The sequence below is a fragment of the Phocoena phocoena genome, chromosome 4 (assembly GCF_963924675.1).
Source record: "Phocoena phocoena chromosome 4, mPhoPho1.1, whole genome shotgun sequence".
Taxonomy (NCBI): Eukaryota; Metazoa; Chordata; class Mammalia; order Artiodactyla; family Phocoenidae; genus Phocoena; species Phocoena phocoena.
This window is the reverse complement of record NC_089222.1, coordinates 31,438,472-31,456,158: the sequence shown is the minus strand read 5'-3', so window position 1 is coordinate 31,456,158 and position 17,687 is coordinate 31,438,472. Positions and strand designations below refer to the sequence as shown.

Genomic DNA, 17,687 nt, shown 5'->3' with positions numbered 1-17,687 from the left:
GCTCTGTTAGTGCTGGCTGTGAGACATTAAATTTTTTGCCTTTCTGACCCACTATTTCCTCATATATAATGCCCATTATAGTACCCATTTCATAGAAATATGAAAATTAAATGAGATGATACATTTACAATATATTGACACATAATAGCTATCTACTGTGTTTAGTTAACACAACACTATAAACTATGTGTTTAATTACTGCAATGTTAATACAGTGGTGGTGTAGGGTGGGAGAGAGAGTGGGAGCAGACCACCCTGGTGGAGATAAGTATTTTACCTACTGATGTTTAGAACTTCTGGCACATGGGGATAATAAAAAGCATTTTGGTCAGTTTCACTATTGTTTTTAAATTCTCTGAAGACCATGTACCCCCTTCTTGCCTTCACCAGGATAAACCACAGCAAAAGACCATCTTCCACATTCACCCATCCATTAACTGAGTGTTAGGCATAGGGTATGGCAAGGACTCAGAAGGTTGCATTAGAGTATAATCACCAGGTACTATTAAATAAACTAAGGGTTTTTATTTAGAAAATAAAAATATTCACTTACCTTTTTTGAATTTATGTATAGGGAGTTTCTTAAGTTGATCTTTACGAAGTCTGTTTCTTCTAGCTCTATGTCTATCCTGGACAAATTTTGTGATCTAAAAATAAAAGAAAAAAAAGGGAGTCAGATATTAAACATGCAAATAGAAAATGACCATTAAAATAACAAATGTCTTTTATGTTTCTAGATAGCTGCTACAAATCAATTCAATTTATTTAAACCCTAGTCATGAGACTATTAATTAAAATATCCATGATTAGTTATCATTAGTGATTAGTTAGCCCATAAATTATCCTTTGAATTTTTATTCAATGACCTAAATTATCTTTAATTTACTCTGACAAAAACATTATAAATAACATGTAACTATTTGTTGGCAAAAATATAAATGGTAGATTCCAGGTTACAAAGACGGCACTGGATCAAAAATGGGGGGGGTTGGAATTTCTGTAAGTTACAAACTGATAAAATTTTCAAACATAACATGCACAAAACTGCACTTTCAGTGGTTCTAGCAGCAAAATGGACAGAACTATACAGAACACCTGTACTATAAATATTCAGAAATATCAGATAAAATATACAAAATATTTTAAAGTATAAATTGCTATCCTTACAAGACTAAAAAGGAAGTCCATGGGACCAGAACCAAATGCGGCAAACAAAGTCCATAACAGAAAATTTTGACAAATTTGACTACGTCAATGTTAAGGACTTCTGTCCCCAAAAGATACTGTTTAAAGATAAAAGACAGTTCACAGACTGGCAGAAAATATCTGCAAATTGCATATCTCATAAGGGATTTCTATCCAGAATACATAACGAATTCAAAATTCAATAATAAGAAAACAAGCAACCCAAGAGAAAAAAGTGGGCAGAATATCTGAATATACACTTTGCTACTGAAGATATACTACTGCTACTGAAGATGGCAAATAAGCACTTGAAGAGATGTTCAACATAATTAGTCAGGAGAAAAATGAAAATTCAAATCACAAATACCACTATATACCTATTGAAATGACTAAAATGAAAAAGACTGACTATACCAAGTGTTGGCAGGGAAGTAGAAGAACTGGCACTCTGATACACTACTGAAAGGATTGTAAAATGGTACAACCACTTTGGAAAATAGTTTGGTGGTTTCTTATAAATTTAAACACATATTTACCAAATGACCTAATCATCCCACTCCTACTTATATTTAGTGACTAGAAATGAAAGTGTATATCCATATAACAACTTATATACAAATGTACAAAAAAGTCTATGTCAGCTTTATTTGTAATAGCCAAAAACGAGGCACAACCCAAATGTTCATCAGCAGGTACGTGTATAAACAAAACTGTGGTATAGCCATACAATGGAATACAACTTGGCAATAAGAAGTAATGAATATCAATATATTCAATAACATATATGAATCTCAAAATAATTATTCTGAGAGAAGGAAGGCAGACACAAAAGAGTATGTAATTTATGATTCCCTGTATATAAAGTGATAGAAAATGCATATTAATCTACAGTGACCAAAACCAGAGCTGTGGTTGCCCAGCAATGGTGTGGGGGGAGACATGAAGGAAAAATTTGGAAGAGGTGAAAGGGAGTGATTATCACAGAGTATGGGGAAACTTTTTGAGCTGATCTGATATTTTATTATCTTAATTGCGGTGGTGGTTTCTCAGGTATACATACGTATGTTACAACTTACCAAACTGTACAATTTAAATGTGTAGTTTATTAATATATTAATCAGTAGATGTTTATTTTAAAAATTTAATAGTAACCACTAGAAAAAAACAATATAAGCTTTCAAACTAGTAGGAAAAAGGGAGAAAGGGAGACAGAAAGAGAAAAAAAGTTGAGTAATCCAAATCTGTATAGTAGGAAAAAAAAACAGAATAAAAAGTAAACAATAGAAATTAGTCCAAATCACAAAAATGCAAATGGGGTAAATTCACCAGTTTTTTTTTAAAAGAGTATATCATATTGGATAAAGAAAAAATTCCAACCACTCACAACACACAAGATTAAAACTTAATGACACATTAAGACAAAAGTAAAGGTAAAAAATACAGGGATAGATAAAATTATATCATGACAGTACTAAGTAAAAGTTGGCATATAAAGTAAAACAGGATGTAAGTCAAAAATCATTAGGAAATAGTTATCACAATGATAAAAAGGACGCTTCACCTAAAAAATAACAAAATTATGGGAGAAATACACAAATTCACAAGCTCAGTAATTTCTAGATCAAGCAGACCAAAAAAAAAAAGTAAAGACCACAGACCTATGATGCCCAATATGGTAGCCATTATATACATGTAGCTACTGAGCACTTGAAATGCGGCTGGTCTCAATTGAGATTTGCTGTAAAAGTATAAAATACACACCAGTTTGCAAAGACTTAGTACAAAAAGAATCAAACATATTTTATAATTATTTATATTAACTGAATGTTGAAATACATTTTATATTTATTAAGTTAAATAAATACAGTATTTAATCTCACTGAAATATTTCCCATTACCTTTTTTAATTTGGCTACCAGAAAACTTTAAATTTACAATAAGTGTGGCTCACAATATCATTCTATTGCACAGAACTGCTTTAGAAAACAGAGGAGTGCAAAAAACCATGGACAATTGCAATTGAACAGTTCTGTGAATATACTAAAAACCACTGAACTATGTGAACTATGAACTAAATGGGTCAATTTTATATTATGTGAATTATATCTCAATAAAAGTGTCTTTAAAATAATATAAAAGAAAGAAAAAAAAGACTGGACAAGACAAATACCCAAGCTCAAACTAATGGACATATATAAACCTTTGGACCCCACAATTCTTTTCACATATATGGTGGGGAATCTTTACAAAATTTAACCACAATTACCATGTCTCTTCACCACCTGGATTCTAAATAACTTGAAAATAAGATCATGAACTGGCAGATGGAAGCAGGTGGAGCACCTAACTCGGTGAAGAAAGAAACAGAACCTTCTCCTTAACCACTGAATTAGACTGCCTTACCCACCCAGATATAGACAAAGACAATCAGGAATGGCGTAGGCCTTTCCCTCACCCTCCCCTAGAACTGCAGAACCAGTCCTGGAGGAGCTGAAGACAGGTTCAACTCAAGAGAAAGATGAAGCTGAGCCAGCATGCCCTAATTTATTCTTCCCAAATGTACCACACAGATGATAAGGTACTTCATCTCTCCTAAGACCAACTGAGTAGAAGAGTAGGGAAGGGCTAGGAGTATTAGTAACTGAGTTTCCCATTCACATGGATGGATACATCAAAAGTGGTAAAGAAATATCCCATATAAAAGTGAAAATAATTTTCTCAATTTAAACCAAATTAAAATAAAAATATTCCTTATCAAAAGTAATGAGTTACATACAGCTAAAGTGATTGTTAAAGAGAAATTTATAACCTAAAGGCATGAACTATAGAGAAAAATGAATAAGTATTTAGCTGATCAAGCTAGAAAAAGAAAAGCTAGAAAAAGAAAAGCATGGTATCCAAAACAAGTAGATGAAAGAAAATAATACTGCCAAGAGCAGAAATTCATGAGATAGATTAAAAAGGAGCGTAAATATATTAGAATATAAGTCCCACTGGAATGTAAAATACTTGACATCAGGGATGTTTCCCCATTTTGTTCACTGAGGAAACTTAACACCCTAGAGCAGTGCCTAGGTTCAGAGGTGCAGAATAAATATTTGTTGAATGAAAGAAAAAAAAGAAAATCTCAAAGTCCACTTCTCTGAAAGACAAACTTTATTTTTTGAATTTTATTTTATTTTATTTTTATACAGCAGGTTCTTACTAGTCATCAATTTTATACACATCAGTGTATACATGTCAATCTCAATTGCCCAATTCATCACACCACAATCCCCACTGCCCCGTGGCTTTCCCCCCTTGGTGTCCATACATTTGTTCTCTACATCTGTTGCTCAACTTCTGCCCTGAAAACCGGTTCATCTGTACCGTTTTTCTAGGTTCCACATACATGCGTTAATATACGATATTTGTCTTTCTCTTTCTGACTTACTTCACTCTGTATGACAGTCTCTAGATCCATCCACGTCTCAACAAATGACTCAGTTTCGTTCCTTTTTATGGCTGAGTAACTTCTTTATCCATTTATCCACAACTTCTTTATCCATTCATATGTCAAGGTGCATTTAGGTTACTTCCATGACCTGGCTATTGTAAAGAGTGCTGCAATGAACATTGGGGTGCATGTGTCTTTTTGAATTATGGTTTTCTCTGGATATATGCCCAGTAGTGGGACTGCTGGATCATATGGTAATTCTATTTTCAGTTTCTTAAGAAACCTCCATACTGTTCTCCATAGTGACTGTATCAATTTACATTCCCAGCAACACTGCAAGAGAGTTCCCTTTTCTCCACACCCTCTCCAGCATTTGCTGTTTGTAGATTTTCTGATGACGTCCATTCTAACTGGTGTGAGGTGATACCTCACTGTAGTTTTGATTTGCATTTCTCTAATAATTAGTGATGTTGAGCTTTTCATGTGCTTCTTGGCCATCTGTATGTCTTCTCTGGAAATTTTCTACTTAGCTCTTCTGCCCATTTTTGGATTGGGTTGTTTGTTTTTTAATATTGAGCTGCATGAGCTGTTTATATATTTTGGAGATTAATCCTTTGTCCGTTGATTCGTTTGCAAATATTTTCTCCCATTCTGAGGGTTGTCTTTTCGTCTTGTTCATGGCTTCCTTTGCTGTGCAAAAGCTTTGAAGTTTCATTCGGTCCCATCTGTTTATCTTTGTTTTATTTCTATTACTCTAGGAGGTGGATCAAAAAATATCTTGCTGTGATTTATGTCAAAGAGTTTCCTTCCTATGTCTTCCTCTAAGAGTTTTAGAGTGTCTGGTCTTACATTTAGGTCTCGAATCCATTTTGAGTTTATTTTTGTGTATGGTGTTAGAGAGTGTTCTAATTTCATTCTTTTACATGTAGCTGTCCAGTTTTCCCAGCACCATTATTGAAGAGGCTGTCTTTTCTCCATTGTATACCTTTGCCTCCTTTGTCATAGACTAGTTGACCATAGGTTCGTTGGTTTATCTCTGGGCTTTTTATCTTGTTCCATTGATCTATGTTTCTGTTTTTGTGCCAGTATGATATTGTTTTGATTACTGCAGCTTTGTAGTATAGTCTGAAGTCAGGGAGTCATTCCTCCAGCTATGTTTTTTTCCAATACTGCTTTGGCTATTCGGGGTCTTTTGTGCCTCCATACAAATTTTAAGAGTTTTGTTCTAGTTCCATAAAAAATGCCATTGGTAATTTGATAGGGATTGCGTTGAATCTGTAGATTGCTTTGGGTAGTATAGTCACTTTCACAATATTGATTCTTCCAATCCAACAACATAGTATATCTCTCCATCTGTTGGTATCATCTTTAATTTCTTTCAACAGTGTCTTATAGTTTTCTGCATACAGGTCTTTTGTCTCCTTAGGGAGGTTTATTACTAGGTATTTTATTCTTTTTGTTGCAATGGTAAATGGGAGTGTTTTCTTAATTTCTCTTTCAGATTTTTCATCATTAGTGTATAAGAATGCAAGATATTTCTGTGAAGTAATTTTGTGTCCTGCAACTTTACCAGATTCATTGATTAGCTCTAGTAGTTTTCTGGTGGCATCCTTAGGATTCTCTATGTATAGTATCATGTCACCTGCAAACAGTAACAGTTTTACGTCTTCTTTTCCAATTTGTATTCCTTTTATTTCTTTTTCTTCTCTGATTGCTGTGGCTAGGACTTCCAAAACTATGTTGAATAATAGTGGTTAGAGTGGACATCCTTGTCTTGTTCCTGATCTTAGAGGAAATGCTTTCAGTTTTTCACCACTGAGAATGATGTTTGCTGTGGGTTTGTTGTATATAGCCTTTATTATGTTGAGGTAGGTTCCCTCTATGCCCACTTTCTGGAGAGTTTTTATGATAAATGGGTGTTGAATTTTGTCAAAAGCTTTTTCTGCATCTATTGAGATGATCATGTGGTTTTTATTCTTCAGTTTGTTAATATCATGTATCACATTGACTGATTTGCATATATTGAAGAATCCTTGCATCCCTGGGTTAAATCCCACTTGATCATGGTGTATGATGCTTTTAATGTGTTGTTGGATAATGTTTGCTAGTATGTTGTTGAGGATTTTTGCATCTATATTCATCAGTGATATTGGTCTGTAATTTTCTTTTTTTGTAGTATCTTTGTCTGTTTTTGGTATCAGGGTGATGGTGGACTCATAGAATGAGTTTGGGAGTGTTCCTTCCTCTGCAATTTTTTGGAAGACTTTGAGAAGAATGGGTGTTAGCTCTTCTCTAAATGTTTGATAGAATTCACCTGTGAAGCCATCTGGTCCTGGATTTTTGTTTGTTGGAAGATTTTTAATCACAGTTTCAATTTCATTACTTGTGACTGGTCTGTTCATATTTTCTATTTCTTCCTGGTTCATTCTTGGAAGGTTATACCTTTCTAAGAATTTGTCCATTATCTTCCAGGTTGTCCATTTTATTGGCACAGAATTGCTTGTAGTAGTCTCTTAGGATGCTTTGTATTTCTTCAGTGCCTATTGTAACTTATCCTTTTTCATTTCTAATTTTATTGATTTGAGTCCTCTCCCTCTTTTTCTTGATGAGACTGGCTAATGGTTTATTCATTTTGTTTATCGTCTCAAAGATCCAGCTTTTAGTTTTACTGATCTTTGCTACTGTTTTCTTTGTTTCTGTTTCATTTTTTTCTGCTCTGATCTTTATGATTTCTTTCCTTCTGCTAACTTTGGGTTTTGTTTGTTCTTTCTCTAGTTCCTTTGGGTGCAAGATTAGATTGTTTGAGACTTTTCCTGTTTCTTGAGGTAGGCTTGTATAGCTGTAAACTTCCCTCTTAGAACTGCTTTTGCTGCATCCCATAGGTTTTGGATCATCGTGTTTTCATTGTCATTTGTCCCTAGGTATTTTTTGACTTCCTCTTTGATTTCCTCAGTGCTCTCTTGGTTATTTAGTGATGTATTGTTTAGCCTCCATGTGCTTGTGTTCTTTTTATGTTTTTCTCCCTGTAATTCATTTCTAATCTCATAGTGTTGTGGTCAGAAAAGATGCTTGACATGATTTCAATTTTCTTAAATTTACTGAGGCTTGATCTGTGACCCAAGATGTGGTCTATCCTGGAGAATGTTCTGTGCGCACTTGAAAAGGAAGTGTAATCTGCTGTTTTTGGATGGAATGTCCTATAAATATCAATTAACTCTATCTGGTCTATTGTGTCATTTAAAGCTTCTATTTCCTTATTTATTTTCATTTTGGATGATCTGTCCATTGGTGTAAGTGAGGTGTTAAAGTCCCCCACTATTACTGTGTTACTGTCGATTTCCTCTTTTAGAGCTGTTAGCAGTTGCCTTACGTATTGAGGTCCTCCTATGTTGGGTGCATATAAATTTATCATTGTTATATCTTCTTCTTGGATTGATCCCTTGATCATTATGTAGTGTCCTTCCTTGTCTCTTGTAGCATTGTTTATTTTAAAGTCTATTTTATCTGATATGAGTATTTCTACTCCAGCTTTCTTTTGATTTCCATGTGCATGGAATATATTTTTTCCATCGCCTCATTTTCAGCCTGTATGTGTCCCTAGGTCTGACGTGGGTCTCTTTTAGACAGCATATATATAGGTCTTGTTTTTGTATCCATTCAGCAAGCCTGTGTCTTTTGGTTGGAGCATTTAATACATTCACGTTTAAGGTAATTATCGATATGTATGTTCCTATGACCATTTTCTTGTTTTGGGTTTGTTTTTGTAGGTCCTTTTCTTGTCCTGTGTTTCCCACTTAGAGAAGTTCCTTTAGCATTTGTTGTAGAGCTGGTTTGGTGGTGCTAAATTCTCTTTGCTTTTGCTTGTCTGTAAAGCTTTTGGTTTCTCCATCAAATCTGAATGAGATCCTTGAAGGGTAGAGTAATCTTGGTTGTAGGTTCTTCCCTTTCATCACTTTAAGTTTATCATGCCACTCCCTACTGGCTTATAGAGTTTCTGCTGAGAAATCAGCTGTTAACCTTATGGGATTTCCCTTGTATGTTATTTGTCGTTTTTCCCTTGCTGCTTTCAATAATTTTCCTTTGCCTTTACTTTTTGCCAGTTTGATTACTATGTGTCTTGGGGTGTTTCTCCTTGGGTTTATCCTGTATCGGACTCTCTGAGCTTCCTGGACTTGGGTGGCTATTTCCTTTCCTATGTTAGGGAAGTTTTTGACTATAATCTCCTCAAATATTTTCTCGGGTCCTTTCTCTCTCTCCTCTCCTTCTGGGACCCCTATAATGAGAATGTTGTTGCTTTTAATGTTTTCCCAGAGGTCTCTTAGGCTGTCTTCATTTCTTTTCATTGTTTTTTCTTTAGTCTGCTCTGCAGCAGTGAATTCCACCAGTCTGTCTTCCAGGTCACTTATCTGTTCTTCTGCCTCAGTTATTCTATTGATTCCTTCTAGTGTAGTTTTCATTTCAGTTATTGTATTGTTCATCTCTGTTTGTTTGTTCTTTAATTCTTCTAGGTCTTTTTAAAACATTTCTTGCATCTTCTCGATCTTTGCCTCCATTCTTTTTCCGAGGTCCTGGATCATCTTCACTATCATTATTCTGAATTCTTTTTCTGGAAGGTTGCCTATCTCCACTTCATTTAGTTGTTTTTCTGTGGTTTTATCTTGTTCCTTCATCTGGTACATAGCCCTCTGCCTTTTTATCTTGTCTATCTTTCTGTGAATGTGGTTTTGGTTCCACAGACTGCAGGACTGTAGTTCTTCTTGCTTCTGCTGTCTGCCCTCTGGTGGATGAGGCTATCTAAGAGGCTTGTGCAAGTCTCCTGATGGGAGGGACTGGTGGTGGGTAGAGCCGACTGTTGTTCTGGTGGGCAGAGCTCAGTAAAACTTTAATCCGCTTGACTGCTGATGGGTGGAGCTGAGTTCCCTCCCTGTTGGTTGTTTGGCCTGAGGCAACCCAACACTGGAGCCCACCTGGGCTCTTTGGTAGGGCTAATGAGAGACTCTGGGAGGGCTCACGCCAAGGAGTACTTCCCAGAACTTCTGCTGCCAGTGTCCTTGTCCCCACAGTGAGCCACAGCCACCCCCCGCCTCTGCAGGAGACCCTCCAACACTAGCAGGTAGGTCTGGTTCCGTCCCCCGCCCCGGTCACTGCTCCTTCCCCTGGGTCCCGATGCACACACTACTTTGTGTGTGCCCGCCAGGAGTGAAATCTCTGTTTCTCCCAGTCCTGTCAAAGTCCTGCAATCAAATCCCACTAGGCTTCAAAGTCTGATTCTCTAGGAATTCCTCCTCTCGTTGCCGGACCCCCAGGTTGGGAAGCCTGACATGGGGCTCAGAACCTTCACTCCAGTGGGTGGACTTCTGTGGTATAAGTGTTCTGCAGTCTGTGAGTCATCCACCCAGCAGTTACGGGATTTGATTTTACTGTGATTGCGCCCCTCCTACCGTCTTATTGTGGCTTCTCCTTTGTCTTTGGATGTGGGGTATGTTTTTTGGTGAGTTCCAGTGTCTTCCTGTTGATGATTGTCTAGCAGCTAGTTGTGATTCTGGTGTTCTCCCAAGAAGGAGAACACGTCCTTTTACTCCGCCATCTTGGTTCCTCAAGATAAACTTCTGACAACATTGTGCAAGGCATGGATGGATATGAATAAATAGAACTCATCCCACATATAGTAGGAATTCTCTTTAAATTGTTATTTGAATATATAAACATTATAAATCACTTTATACAATACTTGAAAACAGTCAAAATAGACAATTTCTTCGAAATATAATTTAGTATGATGAAGTACACAAGCATTTATACGTCCAAGTAATTATGAAAAAGATCAGATCTAGATGATTTTACAGGCAACCTTCACCAGAAATTCAAGTAAACGATAATCCCAATTTCATTAAAAAAAACTATTTTCGATAGTAGAAAATAAAAGAAAGCTTTAATTTTTTTATGGGGCTAGCTTTATCTTGTCTATTTTAAACTGTCATAAAATATACGTTTAACATCAAATTTACTATCTTAACCATTTTTAAGTACACAGGTATGTGGCAGTAAGTACATTCACTTCGTTGTGCTACCATCACCACCATCCATCCACCAAACTCTTTCCATGTCCCCAAACTGAAACTCTGTACGCATTAAACAGCAATTCCCCATTCTCCCCTCTCCACAGCCCGTGGCAACCACCATTCTACTTTCGGTCTCAATCTGACTACTCTAGGTACCACATGTAAATAGACTCATACGGTATATGTCCTTTTGTGACTGGTTTATTTCAGTTAGCATAATGTCTTCAAGATTCATCCATGTTGTAGCATCTGTCAGAATTCCCTTCCTTTTTAAGGCTGAATAATATTCCATTGCATGTATATGCCACATTTTGTTTATCTACTCATCCATCAATGGACAATTGTGTTGCTTCTACCTTTGGCTTATTGAAAATAATGCTGTTATGAACATAAGCATACAAATATCTGACTCCCTGCTTTCAATTCCCAGAAGTGGAATTGTCGGATCATATGACAAATTTATGTTTAACTTTTTTGAAGAGTTGCTGTACTGTTTTCTATAGTGACTGCTCCATTTAACATTCCTACCAACAGTGCTCAAGGGATTGTCTAGTTTTGATGTCAAGATTATTCTAGCCCCATAAAACTAAAATTTTCCCCTTACCTGGACATTCAGATTGCTAATATTTTATTTAGGATTTTTGCACCTATGTCCAAGTGTAAAACTGACAGATCATATTAGAGAAATTTGAATAACCCAAAATGCAAAGACAAACTTCATATATCATAATCAAAGAGAGTTTATACCCAAAATACAAGGATTTTTAGAATTTACAAAACAAATTCATGTAATCCAGCATAACAATAGAGTAAAAGAAAAAACAATGATTATTACAACAGATAGAAAAAAAGACATATAATGCAGTACCCATTCATTATTTTAAAAGAAAAAAGGCAAATAAAAATTTACTTTATCTCTAATTCTTATACCATTTTTTTTGTTTTACCAGAAAATATAGCACAACGTTAAACAGGAGGTGCAACAGGCATCCTTTGTTTTTTGTTCCTGACTTTCATGGAAAGGCTTCTAATAATTCAGTATTTTATGATGTTCATTTTAAGTTTTTAGTTTTTAATCTAAAAATTAATCTTTATTGGCTTAAGGGTATTTACTTTTAATTTGCCAAGGGTAAATTGCTTGTTGTTTGTTGTTCTAACTTTCCATCCTTGCTTCTACACTGAAAACCCAGGAGAATCAACAAATTCAAATTACCAGAATAGGAGAACTCAGGAAGTTTGCAGAGATAAGATTAATATATAAAAATCAATAATGTCCAGTGTCCAAATGTTGGTCTCTAAATACTACTCTTCAATTAAAAAAAGCAGAGCTCCTTGGAGAAATATCTGATTCCAGGGCTGGGGCAGAAAAATAAACAATGAGCCTGGGGTTTCTTATAGTACCAAACACTAAAGAAGTACTTACAAAACAAAAGGATGGGTCGAATCAAAGGGACCCAAGACCCAGCCTGCAGAGCTCCCAATCGCCAAAGCTCAAACAATTTAAACAACAAAAATAATGTAGTATTGGATTATTACCCAAAGTATAAAATAAATATACAGGGTACAAACTAATATAAATAAATGACTGAACAAATAAATGCCAAGAAGAGAAAAATCTTTCTTACAAAAGAATTCTAAATAATAAATGTACATACTTCCCTACTCCCAGGAAGTGGAGCTTAATTCCTGCCCCTCCCCACTTTTAGGACAGGCTATACTTAGTGCCTCACTTCCAAAGGAAGAAAAGAATAGAGAAAGAGAAAAAATATTAACTTTAGAGTGGAAAAACCTGGCAAACATTACCTAAACCAAGGGATGAAGGTTATCATCATCGGTGATGTCATGCAAATATCATGTACCCCCCTGGCATGTTAGGATGAGAAGGGCACTTGACTTTGCTGATACTCTTTTTAAAAACCTATAACCAACCCAGTCTAATCATAAGAAAAGTATCAGATTAAGGGACATTCTACAGGATACCTGGCCAAGACTCTTCAAGGCTGTCAAGGTCATGAAAAACAAGGAGAGATTAAGAAACTGTTCAGAGATCAGAGGAGACTGGGAATACATGATAATTTAAAACAATGTGGTAACCTGGACTGGGTCCTGGAACAGAAAGAAAACATTAATGGAAAAACATAAAATCTATCCAGTCTGGAATTTAGTAATAGTAATGTTACCACTGTCAGTTTCTTAGTTTTGACAAATGTATCATGGTAAAGTAAAATGTTAACAATGGGGGCAACTAGGTAAGGAATGTACAGGAACTCTCTTCTTTGCAATTTCTCTGTAAATCTTAACACTATTCCAAAATTAAAAGTTTATTTTAAAAAATCAACAATGTTCTTATACCCTAGTAATAACCAATTAGAAAATGAAATTCCAAAAAGGTCTAACAAAATACATGCAAAATGTTTACAGAAAAAAATTATTGAACTGATGCATATGAAAAACCAAAACAAATTAAAAGAAAGACCACAACATCATAGGAAGACTAAATATTTCAAAGACAGTGTTTAATCTTTAATCTATGAATTCAATACAATAATAAACTCACTGGATGCTAATATAAATACTCTTTATGAAAAATAAAAAGGTTAGAGACAATAATGGGATTGTTTCATATCTTTGTAAATCTCTTTTAATATCTATCTTAATAGAATACAGAGGGATTCTCATATCTGCTTCTGCATTCAGTTTGTTTTGATATCACACACCATGTAGCCTCTAGAAACCTCTTCTATAAACCCTAAGAGAATCCCACTGTCTACCCATCAATACATCTTTTTCTCTCTATTTTTTACAATGCATTTCAAAGTAAGCTGCAGATATCAGTATACTTCCCTTCAAATACTTCAGCATATAAACTCATTACTTAAGAGTTTAGCATTTTTTTATTAGTTCTTTTTTTCTTTTTATGTAAAATTTACATACAATGAAATGCACAAAACTTAAGTATGAATTTGGTGATTCGGACATTGCGCAACCCAAACATCTCTCAAGATACAGAACGTGACTCTCACTCCCCAGGAAATTCCCTTATACCCTTCTGAGTAAATTCCCCTTCCCCCTTTAGCCCCCCAAAGCAATCACTGTTTTAATTTTTTTTCTACCCAGATTATCTTTGCCTTTTCCAGAACCGGTCATATAAATGGACTCATACAATACGTACTCTTTTATTTAAGTCTTCTATACAGTGTGTTTTAGAGCCATTCATACTATTTTTTAAAAAGTATTTAAAATTATTTTACCTACCATGAAAATGACTATCAAGATGAGACAGATGCCCACTATGATAAGGAAGGGGATTAAGTAGTATTCCAGAGGAAGGCTAAATTCTGGAACTAAGATAATGTGGCCCCTGGAAGAAAAGAAAAATTAATAGTTGGGAAGTATTAAAAGTTGCCAAATTATGATATTAATTGAAAACAAAAATATTTTAAAAAGCCATTTAGACATTACAATTCAATCCACTAGACACATCTCATTTTCTAACATATGATTTCTAATAATTTAAGGGATGCTTTTTCCAATGTTAAGTCAAGTTTACATACCGGCCAAAATAATTTGCCTATGTAATTAAAAGAAACTTTTAGACTGGGTAGAGGAAATCAGCCAATCAATACTTACTGTGTCCATCCCGGAAACACGTCTTTACTGAATTTAGTAACCTGAGTAAAAGTTAGCGTATTTTACATGCAAAATCAGCATTTAAATAATGGCAGTGCCTCGGGCAGCATGCCAGCAAGAACCCCCTCCCCAACCAAATCACTGTTCATCAGTTCCTCCCATGAAAAAAATCTCTGGAACCACTACTGATGAAAATATACTCCCTGTTCCCTTTATGCTTCACATGAGCTTGTTGTACCAAGTACAACAGATGTAACCCCTGTACTCCACACTCATCTGTGAGATATGGAATGAAAGAACCGGCAACAGAATTCACAGGAGTTGTAGCTTCTCTCTTCTCAACCTTCTCCACAGCTTGAATGAAAAAAAACAAAAACAAAAAAAAAACCCTACAAAAATGTGTATGTTGCGTGCGGGGACAGGGGGGTAGAAAGTACCACAGGATTTATTCTCCTCTGTTACTAACCATGGTTAATACGGTTATATGGTTATTAACCATACAATACTGCTATTATAAAAATTCACCGGGACTCATGAAATGAAACGGAACAGAATAAGCACACTATCTGTGTTGCATGAGCAAATTTTACATGGCAGCAAAATCCTGCAATAGAAAATACCCTCAGTCTAGGGAAGGGTCTGTATGATGGTCAGTGAGATGACTGATTTCTCCATAATATTCCTGTGCAACTCAACTAGTATGGTGCTAGCAACACTACTTCGTTACCCACTGCTGGCTGGTTTTTTAAGTAGTGACTCCAGGTACTTCATAACACAAGGGTTAAATGCAAAACAAAAATTCTCAACGTAAAAGGAAATGAAAACAAGTTGACTCCTTCCCCCACGCAGAAATGCTTAGGATGCCCTAGTACTCAAGAAAAATAACATGAAAACAAATTATTTCTATTCCCAAGCGATTTTTAAGTCTTCATGCTATTAACAATTTTATTCACATCCAAAGAGCTCTATCAATCTTTAACAAAAAGAACAAAAAAGATAATACCAGGAATTTCCCCCAATAATTTAAATATTTTCCAAAAACTGCTAAGATTGCTAAAAGTAGCTTTTTACTTCACTTTGCAGCAGAATGACAAAAGGTTTATATGCATTTTTGTAATTTTATATAAAATACTGAAGTGACTGATATATCATCAGTATAAAAAAGAGAAAAGCAAGCCTGGGCTGCTCTATTTGATACCATCTCTTCCAGCATGAGGCCAGCTCTGTAAACAATGTCCCTGTTCTTGGTACAAACCCTCTGAAACTGCCCCAGGGCCACGGCTGAGTTACAGTAACAAATGGTGCCACTTTTAAGTAGAAGAGCCTTTCAATGAGATGCTGATCCTCTGCAACCTCCCTAACTACTTCCACCAAACTGCTATAAATGAACACTGTTAGGGTTTAGAAGCCAGATTAAACTATATATAGATAGAGATACGGACACTGAGCTTTTAAGATACTTAGAGCCGTCTATCAACTGCAGACCCTTTAAAGATCTTCACAATATATCTTGACAGTAAACTAAAATGGTTTGAGATACAGCAGGCTATATAAACGAGATAGTTTATAGTTTACTGCGTTTTCTTAACCAAATTGCTAATGGTGAAGGTGGTGACGGCGATGATACAGGGTGGAGAACTACAACAGAATATCAGTCTCCCAGCTTTATTTCTATTCCCTCTGCCCAGGTTCCCACAGCTGAGGCTGCAGACTCATCCCTGTCCTAACCCCAGATCAATCTGTATTTGAAGGAGGAGATATTTAAACAGCTTTTAGTAAGAATCTTCCCATACTACCTCCATGTCCACCCCTCAATATAGTACATTCCATGTGCTCTGCAGCTAAGACTCCATCATTGAAGCAGAGTCCTAAGCAACCTAGGAAATAGTGTCTCATTCTCCTTTGCATGAGTTCCCAGGCTACGTTCAAACCAGGTGTTAGGCCTAAACTCTAACTTCAATGATAATCTAACAGTAACAGTAATCTCTAATTTCCTAACCCCTCTGTTGACACAGGAGGACTTGCCTTGTCTGTTTTGTTATCCAACCCCCATCATGAATTGGGAGATTGGGATTGACATATATACACTAATATGTATAAAATGGATAACTAATAAGAACCTGCTGTGTAAAAAAAAAATAAAATTCAAAAAAAAACTTTAAATATATATATTCAATCATCTTTGGAAGATGCTAGCAAACCAAATCATTTTAAAAACAGTAAATAAAGGGAAACAATCAAATGTTTATCCTATCTTTCCTAAACAGACTGTACATCAAGGTAATCAAATAATTGATAAGGTGTGAGTCCTCTTTATAGAAGTATTTCAGCTAATAAATGAAGAAGGAATTATAAAATTAGATTACTTGCAAATCCTAAAGAGCTAATGGATCTAGACAATGATCATTAATGACTGCTGCCCTCGCAAAGAGAGAACCAAATATTATGTCTCCTGATGGAAATACATAATAACACACATAAATTACTCGTGCCTCACCTATCCTCCTGGCCCCCCAAACACAGTTGAATTTGAACAAACCTCTAGGTCTAATAAGCAATTTACAGGGAAAATAAGTAACAAAGGAATACTCTAGGCAATACACCATGGATGCAGTCAGGAAAGTCTGGACTGTGGTAAAAACTGTACAGGACAAATGACCCTGTTGCTTCAATAAATAAATGACTAGGGAAAAAAAAGAGGCATAGCAAGTGTATGGATTAAAAATAGGGTGATCACATGCCCTGATTTGCTCAGAAACAAATCTAAAGACTGAAATACGGGTTGATATTGAATGTTTACTTTAAAAAAAAAGGTAAACTAATGATATCATTATATTTTTTATATATAACCTATCTTCTAGTGATATATTCTGAGATATTTACAGTTGAGATGATAGGATATATAGTACTTGCTTTAAAATAATCATGGTGTGGGGAAGAAAAGTGGCGGGTGGCGCTTCAGAGCGGACAGTCCAAACAAAATTGGCCATGAGTTGATAACTCTGAAACTGAAGGATCAGATTCATTCTACTCACCTCCCTACTTTTAAACAGTAGAATAAATTAATGGGTGGGTAGGTAGGTAGGCAGGCAGGCAGACCAACCAGCCAGCCAGCCAGCCAGCAGATGGATGAGGCAAATCAGTATGTACAGGTCCACAATCCCTTAAGCACAATTCTGAAACCTAAAAAGCTTTAAAAAGTAATGTTTGCAATTCATTTGCTAGTCAACCTGAACCTAACTGACATGATAAAATACTCATACATTTATTGCAGATATATATGTAATGTGATTATGGGATGCTGCCTCAAATCCTATTTGGATGTTACATAACTTAAAAATCTGAAAATGTTACAATTCCATGTTACATCTGTC

At 35.6% G+C, this 17,687-nt stretch overlaps 1 protein-coding gene across 2 annotated transcripts in view; it reads right to left on the bottom strand.

Annotated features, from left to right (window-relative positions):
• The window catches only part of RNF13 (ring finger protein 13), a 140,511-nt gene that overhangs the window by 29,008 nt on the left and 93,816 nt on the right, over window positions 1–17,687 (bottom strand). For both annotated transcript variants that reach the window (XM_065875717.1, XM_065875716.1), the window contains exons 7-8: window positions 13,939–14,044; window positions 554–647 (exon numbers count right to left, since the gene is read on the bottom strand). In XM_065875717.1, coding sequence (XP_065731789.1) covers window positions 554–647; window positions 13,939–14,044 — 200 coding nt within the window. The remainder of the gene's footprint in view (window positions 1–553; window positions 648–13,938; window positions 14,045–17,687) is intronic.